Genomic DNA, 16,036 nt, shown 5'->3' on the forward strand with positions numbered 1-16,036 from the left:
ATCGATTGTTTTTAACGCCGGTATGTCTTCTGCCAACCTTTAATAACACTATGTAACACAATTTTTGTTCCTGGGTATTAAGTGTTATTTGCTAATTGCTTATGCCTCAAAAGTATAGAAAATGGCTATTATTCCCCACAAACTTTGCTTTTGTGACCAGGACAGTGATATTTTGAAATGTACCTATTTCCAATGAGAAAACCGGTGAATTTGTGTCTTTTTGTTCACATAAAGTCAGAAAAAAACAACATATGAATCCAAATTAACATGTATTTATACTAAAGTAATACAAAAATGACTACAAAAGATTTAGAAGTGAGTAGTTTTTCGAGATTTACGATTATACTGTAAATCACTTTCACGAATCAGCCCCCAAATGTAGTCTCCCATCATGCTCCAGGAGCCTCAAAGCCGTGCTGCTCCATAATGGTAACAAGTACCCGTCTCTTCCCCTGGCTCACTTGGTGCACCTCAAAGAGGATTACAACAGCATCAAGACCTTGCTGGACGCCTTGAAGTATGATGAGTACGGCTGGGACCCCCGGAAGGTGCTGATGCCACCACTGTACATCAAATTGGGCCTCATGAAACAATTTGTCAGAGCTCTAGATAAGGAGTCGGCAGCCTTCAAGTACCTTCAAGACTTCTTCCCTAAGCTGTCTGAGGCAAAGGTCAAAGCCAGTGTCTTCGTCGGACCACAGATAAAGAAGATCCTGGAGTGCAATGAATTCCCTAAGAAGCTCACTAGTAAGGAGAAAGCAGCCTGGAACAGCTTTGTCGCAGTGGTTCGGGGCTTCCTGGGCAATCACAAGGCCGAAAACTATGTGGAGCTGGTTGAGACTCTGGTGAAGAACTACGGCACAATGGGCTGTAGGATGTCCCTCAAAGTCCATATCCTTGATGCTCATCTTGATAAATTCAAGGAGAACATGGGAGCGTACTCGGAGGAGCAAGGCGAGCGCTTCCACCAGGATATACTGGACTTTGAACGCCGCTACCAAGGACAGTATAACGAGAGCATGATGGGAGACTACATTTGGGGGCTGATTCATGAAAGTGATTTACAGTATAATCGTAAATCTCGAAAAACTACTCACTTCTAAATCTTTTGTAGTCATTTTTGTATTACTTTAGTATAAATACATGTTAATTTGGATTCATATGTTGTTTTTTTCTGACTTTATGTGAACGAAAAGACACAAATTCGCCCGTTTTCTCATTGGAAATAGGTAAATTTCAAATATCACTGTCCTGGTCACAAAAGCAAAGTTTGTGGGGAATAATAGCCATTTTCTATACTTTTGAGGCATAAGCAATTAGGAAATAACACTTAATACCCAGGAACCAAAAAAAAAAAAAAATTGTTACATGGTGTAATCAGAATGGAAACATTCTTTTTTTAAAACCAACAAAACCAAATCATAACTGTATGTATTCCCCTTTTCAGTCTATCTAGGTCAAATAAACATGGTATCACTATGAGAAACTTCACGGTAAAGGCTGTTAAAACAAAAATGTCCTACACAGCTGAAAGCATTTAAAAGGCTTTGGTCAGTCAGCAACTCTGACCTTCTAATACCCAATTCAATATCACTGTGAATAGAGTCAGCCTCGGTGAGCTCAAAATAAAGATAACACTGGAGCCCTGGTAGAGATACTGATAAAGATAACACTGGAGCCCTGGTAAAGATACTGATAAAGATAACACTGGAGCCCTGGTAGAGAAGCAGAACTCATAGGTATCTGGTGAGGAACTACTGTCTCAAAAGGTGGGCATTAAAAAAATAACATCATAATGGTTTTGTTTCATTGAAGTTTGTCTTAAAATGTTTTTTTTTATTTAATTATTTGCTGTTTTTGATCCGTTTTTGTTTTTTGTGCTTTAAGGTTTTAATTTCCCAGGTGAAGATGAGCTCTTTATTTCGAAGAAACACGACTAGGAATGGAGCGGACGAGGAGAGTGATGTGTCTACTGATGAGGAACCACTCTTTCAATCCAGCTCAAACGAGGGGAACAGAATTAATGTAAGTGAAATAAAGATTGTTTAGTTACAGATGTACAACTTTAATACACAGAAGATAATTTTAACTCCTGAGTTATATAAAAAGTGTTTTTTCTAAGGCAATATTAATTGACTAGTTTAGCTTGAAAAGTTTAATGAATACCAAACTTTAAAAAGACCTGACTCATCAACGCTTTGTGAATGGGGCCCAATAAAAAATACACCTAACCTTGAATTATCTAGATATTTTCAGCTATTTTTCTGTTAGTGTAGTTTATTGTTCCACATGCATTGACTAATACAGCCCCAAGCTGACTTGTATTCAGCTGAACACGCTTCTTGAATCTTGATATGCAAAATAAAGCATAGTATCAGAAAAAGTTGTTCACAGGGGGCAGTCCGTTCATTTTGTGTGTTTCTGTTTAGCTTGTTTTAGAAAACCGACTAACAATTCACAGCTTGACACTCTTTCAAACAATCGTTAACATTTCTCATTTTAGATTGGCACAGATTTTGCAAACCCTGTGTCAATAGCAATCAGAACCAGCCCAATATTTGACCTGACCTGACTGGTTGGACTGTGTCTGATAAGGATGTGCAGACCATATCATCCAGATCTTAGTCCACACAAAGAAATGTGTCCCTTTTCATTTACAAAACTAGAAACCTGGCAATACTGATTTGCATTAAATTTAACCAGAGCCTTCAATCTATAATCATTCATGTCCACTTAATGTTTTGTAAGGGTTTTCAGATACAGATCCATTAAGGGTTTGTTTTGTTGGATAACACCACACAAGCCAATTAGATTTGAAAGATAAAAACTTTAATACATCTGTTTATTTGTCAGCATCCTCTCAGACTACTCTTAGCCTAACACTTTTCTGTACTTTACCACTTCTGGTCTGCATCCAGGGTGTCAATGTGGAAAATTCTTTAGGGTATTGTTAAATTAGAACCAGTCACTGGATGTCAAGTCAGGGGAATCTGATGGATGTCAGGAAGCCCACCTCTCTATTTCCCTCAAATAATGCCTGAAAGATTGGCTATAGAGGGGTGGTACAATAGGGACCAGACTGTTTCTCAGCAGACAATCAAAGCAATTCCTGAAGCAAAAGACAACCTAATAACACAACAATGCTTTGCAACCCACTCCGCGCCACATTGTGTTGGCAAGCATCCATCCATAACTTAACACTCAATCAAAATTCTAAAGTAAAATTTAGAAACTAGTGAAATAGACAAACATTCAGGCTAGTGCCTTCGTCTATGTACTAGAAATGGAAGAAATATCCCAATTTTCCTATAGAAATGATTTTAGATTAATATCCTTGATCGGTTCCACCTGTTGTTTCTTACAACAAGCTGTGTAGAAGCCTTGTAGAGCTTCAATTAACAGAAGAAACCAGTTATACCTGTGTATGAACTTTATTTTTAAAATAAACTTTTTTTCCCAGTGTTATAAACTGAAGAAGGAACTAGACAAAATGTGTGTCTTCTTAGTTTCTTATAAGTTGCATTTTGATTAATTAATAAAATTGATATTTGTGAAGTTGTTCTGTAAACTGATATTGGCTTCTTTAACAAAATGTCTAAAAATGTTTCCTGAATACCACTGTATATTGACAATCTTTAAATAACTCAGTAGTTAAAGATTTGTGGGTAAGACCATTACATGTTACTGGTTAGGATTGGTGTTTAATTACGATTACAGTAATTAAGAATTGCAAGATTAGACTGAATGGGAATGAAAGTGATTTGTTCCCATCAGCTCTGTTATTGTCACTTGTTTTAATATCCCTAGTTTTTTTATTTTTATTTTCAGCTAAAAGCCCATAACTTAAAAAAATAAAGAAGCTTTTATAAACAGAGCAGCTGACCTTAGCTGCACTTATTATTTTGAGCTAGGAGGTTTAGCAGAAAGGTTTTTATTACCCACTTTAGTAATCAAATCTAAGCTTCTGTAATATAGTCTCATAAAATTCATGTTGTAAATGTAGCATGGTGTATCTATTCAGAAATGTCTGCAACTACCTTTGAATCATAATTTAAAAAAAAAAAATCTGATATGTTTCTAAGATACTGTATAACATTAGACATATAGAGTTAATATGCAGGTATATTAAGGGTTTACTTGTGTGTCCTGCTGTTGACACAAAAGTGAACAGCCATGAAAAACTGTGCTAATCCAGTCTAGCCTTGAACATTCCATCATTCTGCTTCTTACTGTACATGAAGGCAAGCGTCACAGCTCCTTTTTCCTTTCGCTGCTTTACAATAGGTAATTCTTGCTATCACTGTACAATGTAGCATATTCATTGACGTTATGGAATGTGTTATATGTTCCGGGTGATTAGAAAGGAAGTTGACCACATCAATGTACTTTCTAATAACCCTGTATATTATTATTCTAGCAGTATCGTTATCTTTTGCTTCATTTCTTAATTTTAGTATAAAGTTATAATTTAGTTAATTGTCTCCTTTTTTTGGTGTTGAATGCTTATAGATGATCATATTTAAGTTGCTACGACAACCTCCTAAGAATCTCACCCTGTTTCTACTGTAGTTGCCCAATAAGCAGAAACACTAAGCAGTTACTCTTCTCAATACCAGTAATCTGTAGCTATTCATAGTGAACAATCCTTCAGCTGTAGTGGTACATTAAATATTGCAAGAACTGAATACATACATTGTACTCTCCGACATTTTTACCCTGGTAATGGTTTTGGCAGCATCTCTTATGTATTTTATATTTCAGAATATATTTCCTCACGTATCTCAACTGAAAAATAACCTTTCAGTTTCTATGAGGATGCGAGTCGTTGTTACGGCTTCCAACCTAGTTACAGTGGAATGCTCGGTCAAATAGGTCATGTGACACCTGTGAGTCCGTACCTGAGCTGCAATTTAAACCCAGGGTTTCCTGGCTTTTAGTCCTGTGCCTTAACCACTTGAGGCAAAACGGATCTATAAGGATATAAAAATGCCCTGAAAGGTATTTAACATGAGGACACACCCATCTGAATAATCTGGATGGTGCTGTAAAGGTTCAGGAAGTGTTTTCCTTAGAATTTGATCTGAGATATCTGTGGATGTTAAATTTGTCTTACAATGGTTTAGCATTGCCTCATTCGATGGGTTGATGAATAGAAATTTAGAGAGGGTTTTCTGTTTAGTCAATTCAAATCTATTTGTAAAACCTTTATGACCCTCCCTCGTCACAGAAGAGCTTGGAAGAAATTGATAGTGGTTACATTAGTCTGTTTATTCCTTGGCCTCTATTTATCAATGTGTCGCTACTCCATTAAGTGAGGTCTGAGGGATCGGTACTATCTTGACCACATATTTATATTTTAGACTGCTTCAGCATTAATACTGGACATTACCATTAAGGAATTACCAAAGTCCGTAAAAAGGGGGTAGTTATTTCTTTCATTTTAGCTTCTGATAATAAGACCTTTCTGGCCATTGACATACCATATCTTTTTTATGAACAAATAAATAAATGTATACCATGCTAGACTGTCTTTAGACACATACTGATTTCAATCAGATCAAACAACCCAATGTACACCAAGTTTGTGTATTTTTTAGGCCTGTATTTTCATTAGTTAACACTTTATTCAGCCATGTGTGACCTAATAGGGCAATGTATGTATTCCACATCTAAATGCATACTGTATACAAGAAGAACGTATCTTCTTTATGCCACAGTGCACCCAGGATTATATAAAAACAATTCTCTGAGTGACATCAGACCAGGAAGCCATGGAAACAAGCTTTCAAGCAATCCTGTTGTTATCACCCACCAGGGGCCATTCTGCAGCCTATACCATAAGCCGCATTGGTAGTTTCTATTAAGAGAAAAAAAAAAAAAGAGAAGAACCTATCATGAAAGTTCTGGGCTTCTGTGCATATCTGGTTGATTGTAAGGTTTTAATACTGCATTATAATTATCTGATTAATCTGATTAATTGAAGTCTTAATGTGATTCCAAATTAAGTCTCTACATAAACCGTGTTAAACCCTTCTTCTGTTCTACATGTATGTGCCATAGCATGGCACAGAATAACTTTTATTGGTTTAATTTGGAATTATTTGAAGGGGCAGCTAAATAGATAACCTTTACAATGCTAGTTCAATTTAAAGATGTGCTTTCTCGCAATTGTAAGCTGTTTTTACTACCTTTAGTTAAAGAGACTGATCAGTTCTGTGGAGATTCACTTTTCCTTGCATAACTGTGTTTTTAAATGACTCAGTGTCTGCTGCAAATAGCGGCAGTCTATTTTAATGATCTTAACAATGGTAGATCTTAATACCACCATCTTCAAACTCTCAAATCCACTCTAATATGGACCCTGCAGTATTTTTAAAATTATATTTATTGATGTTGATATAGAGGGCAATACATGACCCTTGGGGGTCACATATTTCTTTCTCCTTCAAATATGTGTCTAGGGGCACAGTTTCATTGATGCACTCCATGACACTGCTATTGCGAAACATCTGTTGTTTCTTTACAAATCTATTCAATATAGTATAACATACAAATAATGCTAAATTCAAAGAAACTTGTTAGTGTTTTTTTTTTTTTTTTCTTGTTAAGCAACTCTTATAGTCATGAAATTACAGTATCATAGTAACTTACTTTTATTTATGTATACCCCATCAACTAAGCATGTAAAAGTATGTTCAATCCCCAGCTTTCTGGTAGTTATTAAACAAGGCTACATTCAGGAACAGAAAAGGTCCATATTTACCATAAGAACATGCTGGTATAATCACCCATAAACACTCTGGTGCTTTGCCATTCCAGTTCCAGTGTTCGTTTTTATCCACCGCTATTTGTCTTAACTGACTGATTTGGGGGTTTGACACAGCTAAGAATTGCTTGACATAGAAAGACTGAGGCTATGGGTTATACCAGTTGCTAAAATGACTGAATGCTAAACCATTTCATCCCCCTGTACAGTTTACTAAGTGTTAGATGACTGTATAGCTGCAGGGTACATTATAATATACAGTGCACACAATGGTTTTTAATTAATTTTTGCAAACTTACAGTAAATATCAAAAATGCTTCATTTGTAAGGGGCTGGGTGACACAATGGAAAACAACTGTTAGCCTCAAATTCGATTCCAGCTTGGGACACAAATGACATCCCCAAAACAGGCCCACAATCCAGCACAATTTGGCGGACTTCTGCTTGCAGGAGGCCGAGGACTGAATAAAAATGGTCCTTCAGGTCCCTAATACCTCATTCTTCATAAACGTCAAAATGAATAATGCACCAGATGACAAATACATGGATAAATAATAAACTTCACAAAACTGCTGTTGGTTTAAAGTTGTTAATTTGTAGTCTTGGTTCCTGTTACCAGTGGGAAACAGGTCTCAGATTGCTAGCTTCAAGGCTAATCAGACAACTGTGCCCTTTTAGAAATTCTCGTGAGGTTTCAACAGAAAGTCACGAATGGGCTATCTGACCTTTCTGAAAAAAGCTTTTACAGCTGTGAACAGATCTGGCTAACTCCCATCCAGGGCTGTAGACTACAATCGGTTGTTTTTGTTTTTGGTTGTTTTTTTTTCCATTTGCATGTTACCTTGAAGAAAAAATGTGAATTGTGTATAAAAAGTAGCCCATTTTCAATACTTGTATATTTATTTATTTTATTTGTTTAAAATCCTGTTAGTTTATTTTACTCCATATTATTCAAACTCCCTCACATCAGCCCTTACCAATTACAAACATTGCTGTTGACTGTATGTGGTAGCTTTGAAAGTGTAATGAATATCTCATTTAGTTTTTACACTGTCTAAATCAATATATTTAATTAAATTGAATTTTAGTATATAGTTCAGTTAAACAAAAATATCTTACAGTGCTCTCCTACATGACTGAGATGTTACACACAGTCTATGAGCTGGTGTTAATTATAAGTTAATTCTCTCACAAATAATTGATGCCTGTTAACTCCAGTTTACTCTTACAGCATGCTAGCTGTGACAATGTAATAACATGTTGTTTTCAAATGACAGGTAATAAGGAATATAAACACTTACGCTAGAACAAAGACTCTTGCTCAGGGCTTTCTTGACATGGCTCTCTTCACTGCCAACGCCTCCCAGATGAAACACCTGCTACAACAGGGCCCGGACACCCAGTTCTACTATTTTCTCTTCGTCTTACTGGTACGTACTGTACTGAATGACCAGGAACAATTCAGAGGTACTGCACGAAAAACAAACACATGAAAAAGGGTCAGCTGTATGAAGACAAGGTATTAAAAAGTGGGCTTATTTAGCATTAGCAGTAGGCGTTGCTCCAGGATAACTGACCATGGCAATGGTTCAGTGTCCTTGAATGTTTATTTTTAGTACTGATGTATAACTGAAATATAGTATTGATATCCAAATGCTGTACGTTCCATAACTGCTTTATTTATAAAACTGTCATGTGAAATACAGTGCTTTTAGCAACATGTGCTGCCAGTTTATCTTTTTCATGACACTCCATTGTGTTGCCCACTTCTGACATATACATGTCCGTTTCTTCTTAGAAATAATCTACATACAGGATCTGAAGTGCTCTGGGTAATTCTGCTATATTATTTTCCTTGTGCAGTGTGTCTCAGTGGGTCTCCAGCTCATTGTAGCAGCTCTGTTGATCTATAAAGCATCAAAGAATATAGAATATGATGATCCTGAACGCAGACTTAGCGACAGGTAGGAAATACATTTTGTTTGTGCAATGAAGGACCATTACATATAAAGCATCCATTCTTGAAAATGTCAGCAACTACTGGTGAACTGCTGACCAGCTAAGAGTTGGGGATTGAAATAGATATTTATGTGGCTCTTACTGGGCATCCGACATATAAGTTTAAGTAAATATAGCAAATTAGGAGTAAGGAGATTTTTTTCTTGGACCAATTTCTTCTTTGCCAGCAAACCAGCATACACCAGTGCTGGTTATTGCATCTTGTAATTACACTGTAGTAACAATGTCGGTACACTTATGGTTGTGCAGTTACAATACGACAACGTTCTTATTTACAAAATAAAAAATGTTTGCAGTTGCTAGTGTATTTGCAATTTCACTGTAATTACATGCGGGTTGTGTATTTACAATGCACTTGCTATGTAACTACCTGTGCAATTACAGTGTAGTTTGAGACACTTGTAAAGTATTATTAGAAAGAGTTATCTTTCAAGACACACCAGAAATTGTTGAATAAGAAAACATGTTGGATGTTTTTTTTTTTTTTTTCTTTACAATCAGGTGTCCATAAAGACTTTCAATGTGTAATTTCCTATACACGCAGTTGTATTCAGATCATGTTAATGAAACAGCTGTTTTTATTATTGTCAGCGTCCTCTGTTCTGGAGGCTTCATTATGATGACAGTTTTAGCAGGTATATACAATTCTCAATCTTTTTTTCACATGCTTTATTTTACAATTGAACTCCACCCGAGTTTAAAGTGAGTTAATAAATATTGTGCCTGCTATCAATATAAATGTAAATGAGTGGTGTAGTGGAGAAAGGCCACTGAGAGGTTGTATAATGATAATATTATGTTCACAACAGAACAGAAAGGTACAACTCAGCTATTCAGTGATAGATGAGGCCCTGCTTTGAAGATCTAACACATTTTAGCTAATGTGAAGTCACATAAAGGAGTTTATTTTATTATTTTTTTTGCCTTGCAGATATGAAAGCTAAAGTGTATATAGTTTATACATAGAGAACACATTTAGCAACTCTTATTGGTTTACTTTTAAACATTATACATTAGATTTATTATTTTGAGTTGTTATCAATAAATGTTATTTAAAGTTTCTCATTATTTTAACTTCTACCCCTTGCTTAACCATTTAAATATATCCTATAAATGTTACACTTCTATTGCCATGTACTATAAACCAAAACTTAGGATGAAACTATGGTAAAGGTTATTACTGTACTAAAGCTATATATATATATATATATATATATATATATATATATATATATATATATATATACACACACATGTTTGGGGGACTGTATGACAGGGATTTGTATGAAGTAAATGTTGTGTGGATTTTAGTTCACTAAAAGATAGAGATGATGATCTGTTGATCTAAACAGCCTTCCCAATATCTCTGAATGGATCATTAGTTTCAAATTCACATTACAGACGTCACAAGATTTGAGCTATTGGTAGATATCAGAGCCCGAAGCATATAAATATGCATGACATTACCATATAAACCAGCACAGTGTATCTCAAATTCAGTTTCAAGAATTCTTACAATTCTCAAAACAAATCGAAATCTAAAAAGTATTAAAAAATAATGACAAGGATTTACCAGTTATGTCATGTATAGTTTGATGAAGACATCAGAAATAGATTTTCCGGCATCTTGCAATCAATGAACAGACTAGATCATATATTAAAATGGGATGTATGGAAAGTGTTTCTGGAGCGCTAACATTATTTATAGATCTGTAAAATTGAATTTTTTAAATCTGTCAATGTAAAATATGGTCAATCTGAGAACTGTTGATATTTATTTAAATAATACCTTTTTTTAATGCTTAACAATATTTTAAAAGGATGTCATTAAGTGATTTTCTAAGATGGAAGATTTTCTCATTTGGACAGATATATTTGATATCTAAACAATAACAACCAGAATATATGGTGTGTCTGTTAATGGTCTTTTATTTAAGAGAGTTTGATATTGTCAACATATAGCACTGAAGCACTCACCACTCATCTAACTACAGGTAAGGCCAAACGTTTTGCATCACCTAGAATTTTAGGGTTGAGACATAATTTAAATATATATATATATATATATATATATATATATATATATATATATATATATATATATATATATATATATATATATAATTTAGATCTGTTATTTAAAATCATGTAATCAAATAAACTATAAAATCATATTGCAAAAGCCTACAGGAAACCGTATAGCAGTACAGTATTTCACGTTAGATTTAGAAATGTCACACTTTTTTTGTCCATTTTTTCCTTAGTATATGGGAAACTACAAAGCGGTATCTGATTCAATATGTTCACATAATATTATTCAGAAGGTTTCATTCGACTAAAATTACGGTAGTTAATTCTGTAGGGTGATGCAAAACCTTTAGCCATAGCTATAAAGCAAGCACTTATATGGAATAGATTTCATACAACAATAAAGACAAAGCCCATGTTTTCTGTCCTTTTGTTTTAAACAGAGTCCACCTGCTGAATAACATTGTGACTGGGTTAATCCTGGTGATCACAGCTGTCAATGTCTTCATCACAGCTTTCTGGTTTTCTCCCCACCTGACCCAAGCTGACCAGCTGCTTGCTGCAGCCACATCAACCCCTGCTCAACCATGATGGAATTATTTTTGCATGCTGCTCACTTGAAAGAAAAAATAAATAAATCTTCCAGTCATTTCTGTATTGTTATTAAAGGCAAGTCGTGATCGTTTCTCAAAGTGGAGACAAATAAATAGCCTTTTTTTTCTAGCTGTTTCTTGCTGGTGTGTTTTATGTATTTCTCCCTTGTAACAGTTTCTATGCAGAGGTGCTTTTTGCTATGAGATTTGAGGGTTCAGTGATTGTAAAATGTTGAACCCCACTGTAAGTTCAGTTAAAAGTGACCCCACAAAACAACATTGTTACCACTTTACATTAAGTGCCTCTAATTACTGTGTATTTACCTAGTAGTTACTTTGTAAATATATGTGTACGTATACGTAATTGCAATGTTATTATGCGTAGTTACAATGCACTTAATGTGTAAAATATTTTTGCATGATATAACCCTAACCCTAACCCCACTAACTCTAACCCTTTACCCTAACCCTTTTCTGATACAAGTGTGTACTCACATATGTCGTGCAAAAAGATTTACACATTAAGTACTTTGTAACTATGCATAATAACATTGTAATTATGTGTAAGAAAATGTGTATTTACTATGTAACTGCTATGTAAATACACAGTAATGTAAAGTGTTACCATAGAATTTTCTCAGAAATACTTTATGTGTTAATTGTTAATACAGTATTCATAAATGACAAGAGGGGGGAACAGGGGTAGATAGGCAGTGAAGTTTTGGGATTCTTGACCTCCCTAGAAAATCCTACTAACAACACTAAAGGCTGGTTCACACTGGGCTTACGATTCAGACGGATGCTACGAAAGGACGCAGGCTGTAGTTCACACTGAGCGATCTTCTCCCTGCGTTAGTTCATTCTGATTGGTTTAAAAAAGACAACAATCATCTGGAGGTTCGGGAAGTCATGCACACAGCCGCATTTAACTTATACACTGTAGTACCGCAGCGCCTCTTTTTTTTATAAACAGCCGATCCAAAACAATTTAAAAAAAGTTATTGTGTGATTGACAGCAAATGCCACAATTCAGTTTCATAATAAATTCACTGATATTCGCTCAGACTGTTGAGCTGACCCACTCAATTTAACCATCCCGATTTCAGTAAACACTGTACATAGGCTGCTGAGAGACACACATCAAACACGGTTTAAATTCCTGAGTTGTTAGTTTTCATTCTGATTATTTATCTGTTTATTTATGGTACCGTACATGCTTGATTATTAGTTCTTTAAACATTTTCCGCTACATCTATACAAGTAATAAACAGTAAATTGTATTTTACTTGTAAAATTCTAAAGGAAAGAGAAAGGTGTGTGATTGGTTTAACGCGAGTGACTTCACCAACTTGACGCTGAGAAGTAGAAATCTATCAACTCGTCCGCAGCGTCTACGATTTGAACACGAGGTGATGCGTTCGTAGCGTTCGTATGAATCCTATGCCTAGTGTGAACCAGCCTTTATTCTGTTTGGTAGCTATTGTAAGAAGATTAAAATTACTATATTTTTTCAATCACTGTAAAAAATAAAATGGATTGGAATAGGGTGCATTAGACAGAGTGTTCCAGGTACAGCATTGTGCTCTTCACTTTGTAATTAGCTTTGATGAGTTTATGCAAGCCTTCAGCAATTTCAAATGTCCCCAATCATTGTGCAAACCTTAATTGAGGCTTATGGTTTGATTGGCATTCAGCATTTGATTTCCTGTTAGCTTTTGTGCATTCACAAAGCATCTCAATTCATGAACTGCTTTTTACATTTAATCTGTTAACAATCCTCGTAGTGTATAAAATACATATTATAATGTAGAGGTGTGTAGCTGCAGTGGTATTTCAAATGAATAAAACTGCAGTACACATTAAGTTAAAAATCACTGTTCTTGTTGTATTACCAGTTCAACAATGCATGACAAGGTTAGGACTGACGCTGTTATCTTTTGCCCAGTACTTTACATTTAAAACATGCAATGTATGCATTTAAAATTAAAGAAAGAAACCTTTGACTTTGTCTTTAAAGTGGAAATTAGCCTGTCGACATTGTCTCAGCACTTGTGAAGTAAAAGATTGGCAGTGGCGATGAGCCAGTGCTAAGCCTCATTACAGCTGGGAGCTAATGCTCTACTTTTAACTTAATGATTTTACTTAAAGAACCTTATGGATATACAGTATGTATTCCTGGGAGTCTTCATCTATGGCCAGAGCTGGGAATATAAAGTGCAGTTCACATCCATCATTAAACGAAACAACTATGAAAGGTCACAGTAAAAGAAAGATACCTTGTTCTGAGGTTCGGTGCTTTTTTTTTTTTTTTTGACCCGAGGAGAAAAGTCTTTCTCAAAGTTAGAGGTTTATCTATGCAATTGCAAATGATAAAATGTTTTAACACAATGGACAGTAAGCAATCTCAGACAGGGTTAGATGTAATATTCTTAAACAATACATTATTTTACAGTTAATTAATGTCTACCCTGCATTGATGCCTGTCTGAATGTTGTGAAACAGACAAACAGCGTAGCCTATATTCTTTAGCTTGTAAAATAAACAATATGTATTGAATGCAGCAGGCTCAGAATTAGGTACAAACAGAGAGATGTATACAAGTGTTGAGAACTCTAGCATTGAATACCTTTTTGTATTCCACACTACTGTTTTAAAATTAGATTTTTGAAATCTAGTTCGAATTCAACCAAATCCAACAGCAGAATGAGTGGGGTAATCAAACTGTTCCAAACGACATGCGCTGTAATACAAATACAGAGTTTGATCTAAAGAACGTTCTACACATTATTTTAATGTAGCTGTTTAATTAGGGGTTAAACATACCTTTTTTTCAAACATTGGACTGATACAAAAGTAATACTACTTAATACTACTTGTTTTTTCACTCATGAGGATGGTCTTAAACAACCCATTTGCCTCTTTTCAGGGGCAGTCCGTTATCCAAACACGCTTTTTTGTGGAATAACTTAGCTCAGAATCCTTCCTCCCCTTGTTTCCCCTCTGACTTTTTTTATTTTTAATAGTTGCATTTTATAATTTTGAAAATGTACTTCATTATGAAAAGCCATCATATACTAACTAATAGGGTATTACCACCGTTGAATGGTTTCAATTTTGTTTATGGCTATTACTTGATAAAAGGCACACACTGTACACTACTCTTAACATCAATAGACATATGATTGAGAGCAGGGTTAGCTAACCATTCAAAATGGAAAGGGGGGGAAGGTGGATCCTCTAGAAACAACAGATTGCCCTCTAGGGGAGTGTATACCTGCAAGCCATGCTACCATTTAAAACACATTCACCGGCAAAAGCTGACAGACCCACCACTTCCAAGTCAAAACAACAAATCAATACAATACAAATTGAACATGAGTGAAAGGGACACAGAGATCTTGCCATTATAATATCCATCTTCCACATTGCTTTATTAAAATGTCACTCTACAAGGAAAGTCAAGTTAGCTGAAAGGAATACATGTTCTGATATATGATGAAGTATTCCTGTCCTGGCACTTGAAATGACCCGGTAAAAAAAATATTTGTGGAAATGACAAGGTCTCGACCCTGCTCCTTGTGTCTGCCCACTGAAGAATATTCTCTTATTGCTTTTGAAAATCTCTGTACATTGTTCACAAAAATCTAAATGATCAGTTTCTATAATCAAGTATGATTGCAAACCTTGGCCTGAAAAACAAGGCTTCCGGGGTGATTTTAATAAACTTTCCTATAGGTCTCATAAGATTGAACTCCTATGAAAGGTCAGCTTTCATAATATTTTACACATGAAAATATGAGACACAAGATATTACATGTATTTTCTTTTCTACTGTGCTGCAGTGTCATCTTTGATTCTTACTGAAACAGTTGTTCACAGTGACTAGCAATGGCTGCTTTTCAGAATAAGATTTGAGCTGGAGGAGCATTTGGATAGCATTTCACTTACCTAATCCTAGGTATTTGCTCCAAGCATATGGAACACAATGGAGAGGCAGGGGTATACAGCTACAAACTCCACAGTGTTTCCTTAAGGGCTGAGAATAATCACAAGGCACAGATATTTATGAGAAAGGTTTAATTAAACCAACAAGGGCCCAATTTTCAAGGCAGACAAATAGAAGTCCCATTGCACTTGATTTGTTGTGATTTTTTTATTTAGTATTTTCCAGAGCTGATGCTGCAGCTTTTTAAAGACACACATCAGTGGCTCATGATGCTTTATTATAATAATGAGCTGTTCTGCCTGCTTGTTAAGAGATTCTCAGTTAAATTGTGACCATTACTTTCTGTCCTTAAAGTGCCCTTGCGTATAGTAAAATTATGACATGTTCTTACGCCAAGTAAATGCACAGTGCAGTAGTTCGTTTTTTTACCTGTGTAATTTCAATAAAATACTTAAGATAAGTTTTTGTAAAACTTTCAGTCCCCATCTCTGTAATCAGCGGAGGGAATGTCTGTCTTCCTACTGCCCTGGCCCGCCGTCTTCCTGAGAGGCAACGCCTCTGTAGCTGAGGACGGTCCCTACTCTTCGTTCTGTATCCTATAAGGCTTACCACTGCTCACTCACTGGCTGTGCTTGACCGTACTCTCTGTTCCAAGGATTCAGGCCTTTTACTTTCAATAGAACA

General features: G+C 35.5%; 1 protein-coding gene across 2 annotated transcripts; it reads left to right on the forward strand.

Annotated features, from left to right (window-relative positions):
• Positions 1 to 1,632: 1,632 nt before the first annotated feature.
• LOC131698796 (ninjurin-1-like) lies at positions 1,633 to 11,519 on the forward strand. Of its 2 annotated transcripts, XM_058992933.1 has the most exons (6): positions 1,633 to 1,769; positions 1,888 to 2,025; positions 8,044 to 8,196; positions 8,630 to 8,730; positions 9,377 to 9,420; positions 11,257 to 11,519. In XM_058992933.1, the coding sequence occupies exons 2-6, from the start codon at positions 1,909 to 1,911 to the stop codon at positions 11,268 to 11,270; spliced, it is 429 nt and encodes a 142-aa protein (XP_058848916.1). In that variant the 5' UTR covers positions 1,633 to 1,769; positions 1,888 to 1,908; the 3' UTR covers positions 11,271 to 11,519. The 2 variants fall into 2 exon arrangements, with proteins under 2 accessions (XP_058848916.1, XP_058848915.1); XM_058992932.1 differs by lacking the exon at positions 9,377 to 9,420.
• Positions 11,520 to 16,036: the final 4,517 nt, after the last annotated feature.

The sequence above is a fragment of the Acipenser ruthenus genome, chromosome 20 (assembly GCF_902713425.1).
Source record: "Acipenser ruthenus chromosome 20, fAciRut3.2 maternal haplotype, whole genome shotgun sequence".
NCBI classification, from domain to species: Eukaryota; Metazoa; Chordata; class Actinopteri; order Acipenseriformes; family Acipenseridae; genus Acipenser; species Acipenser ruthenus.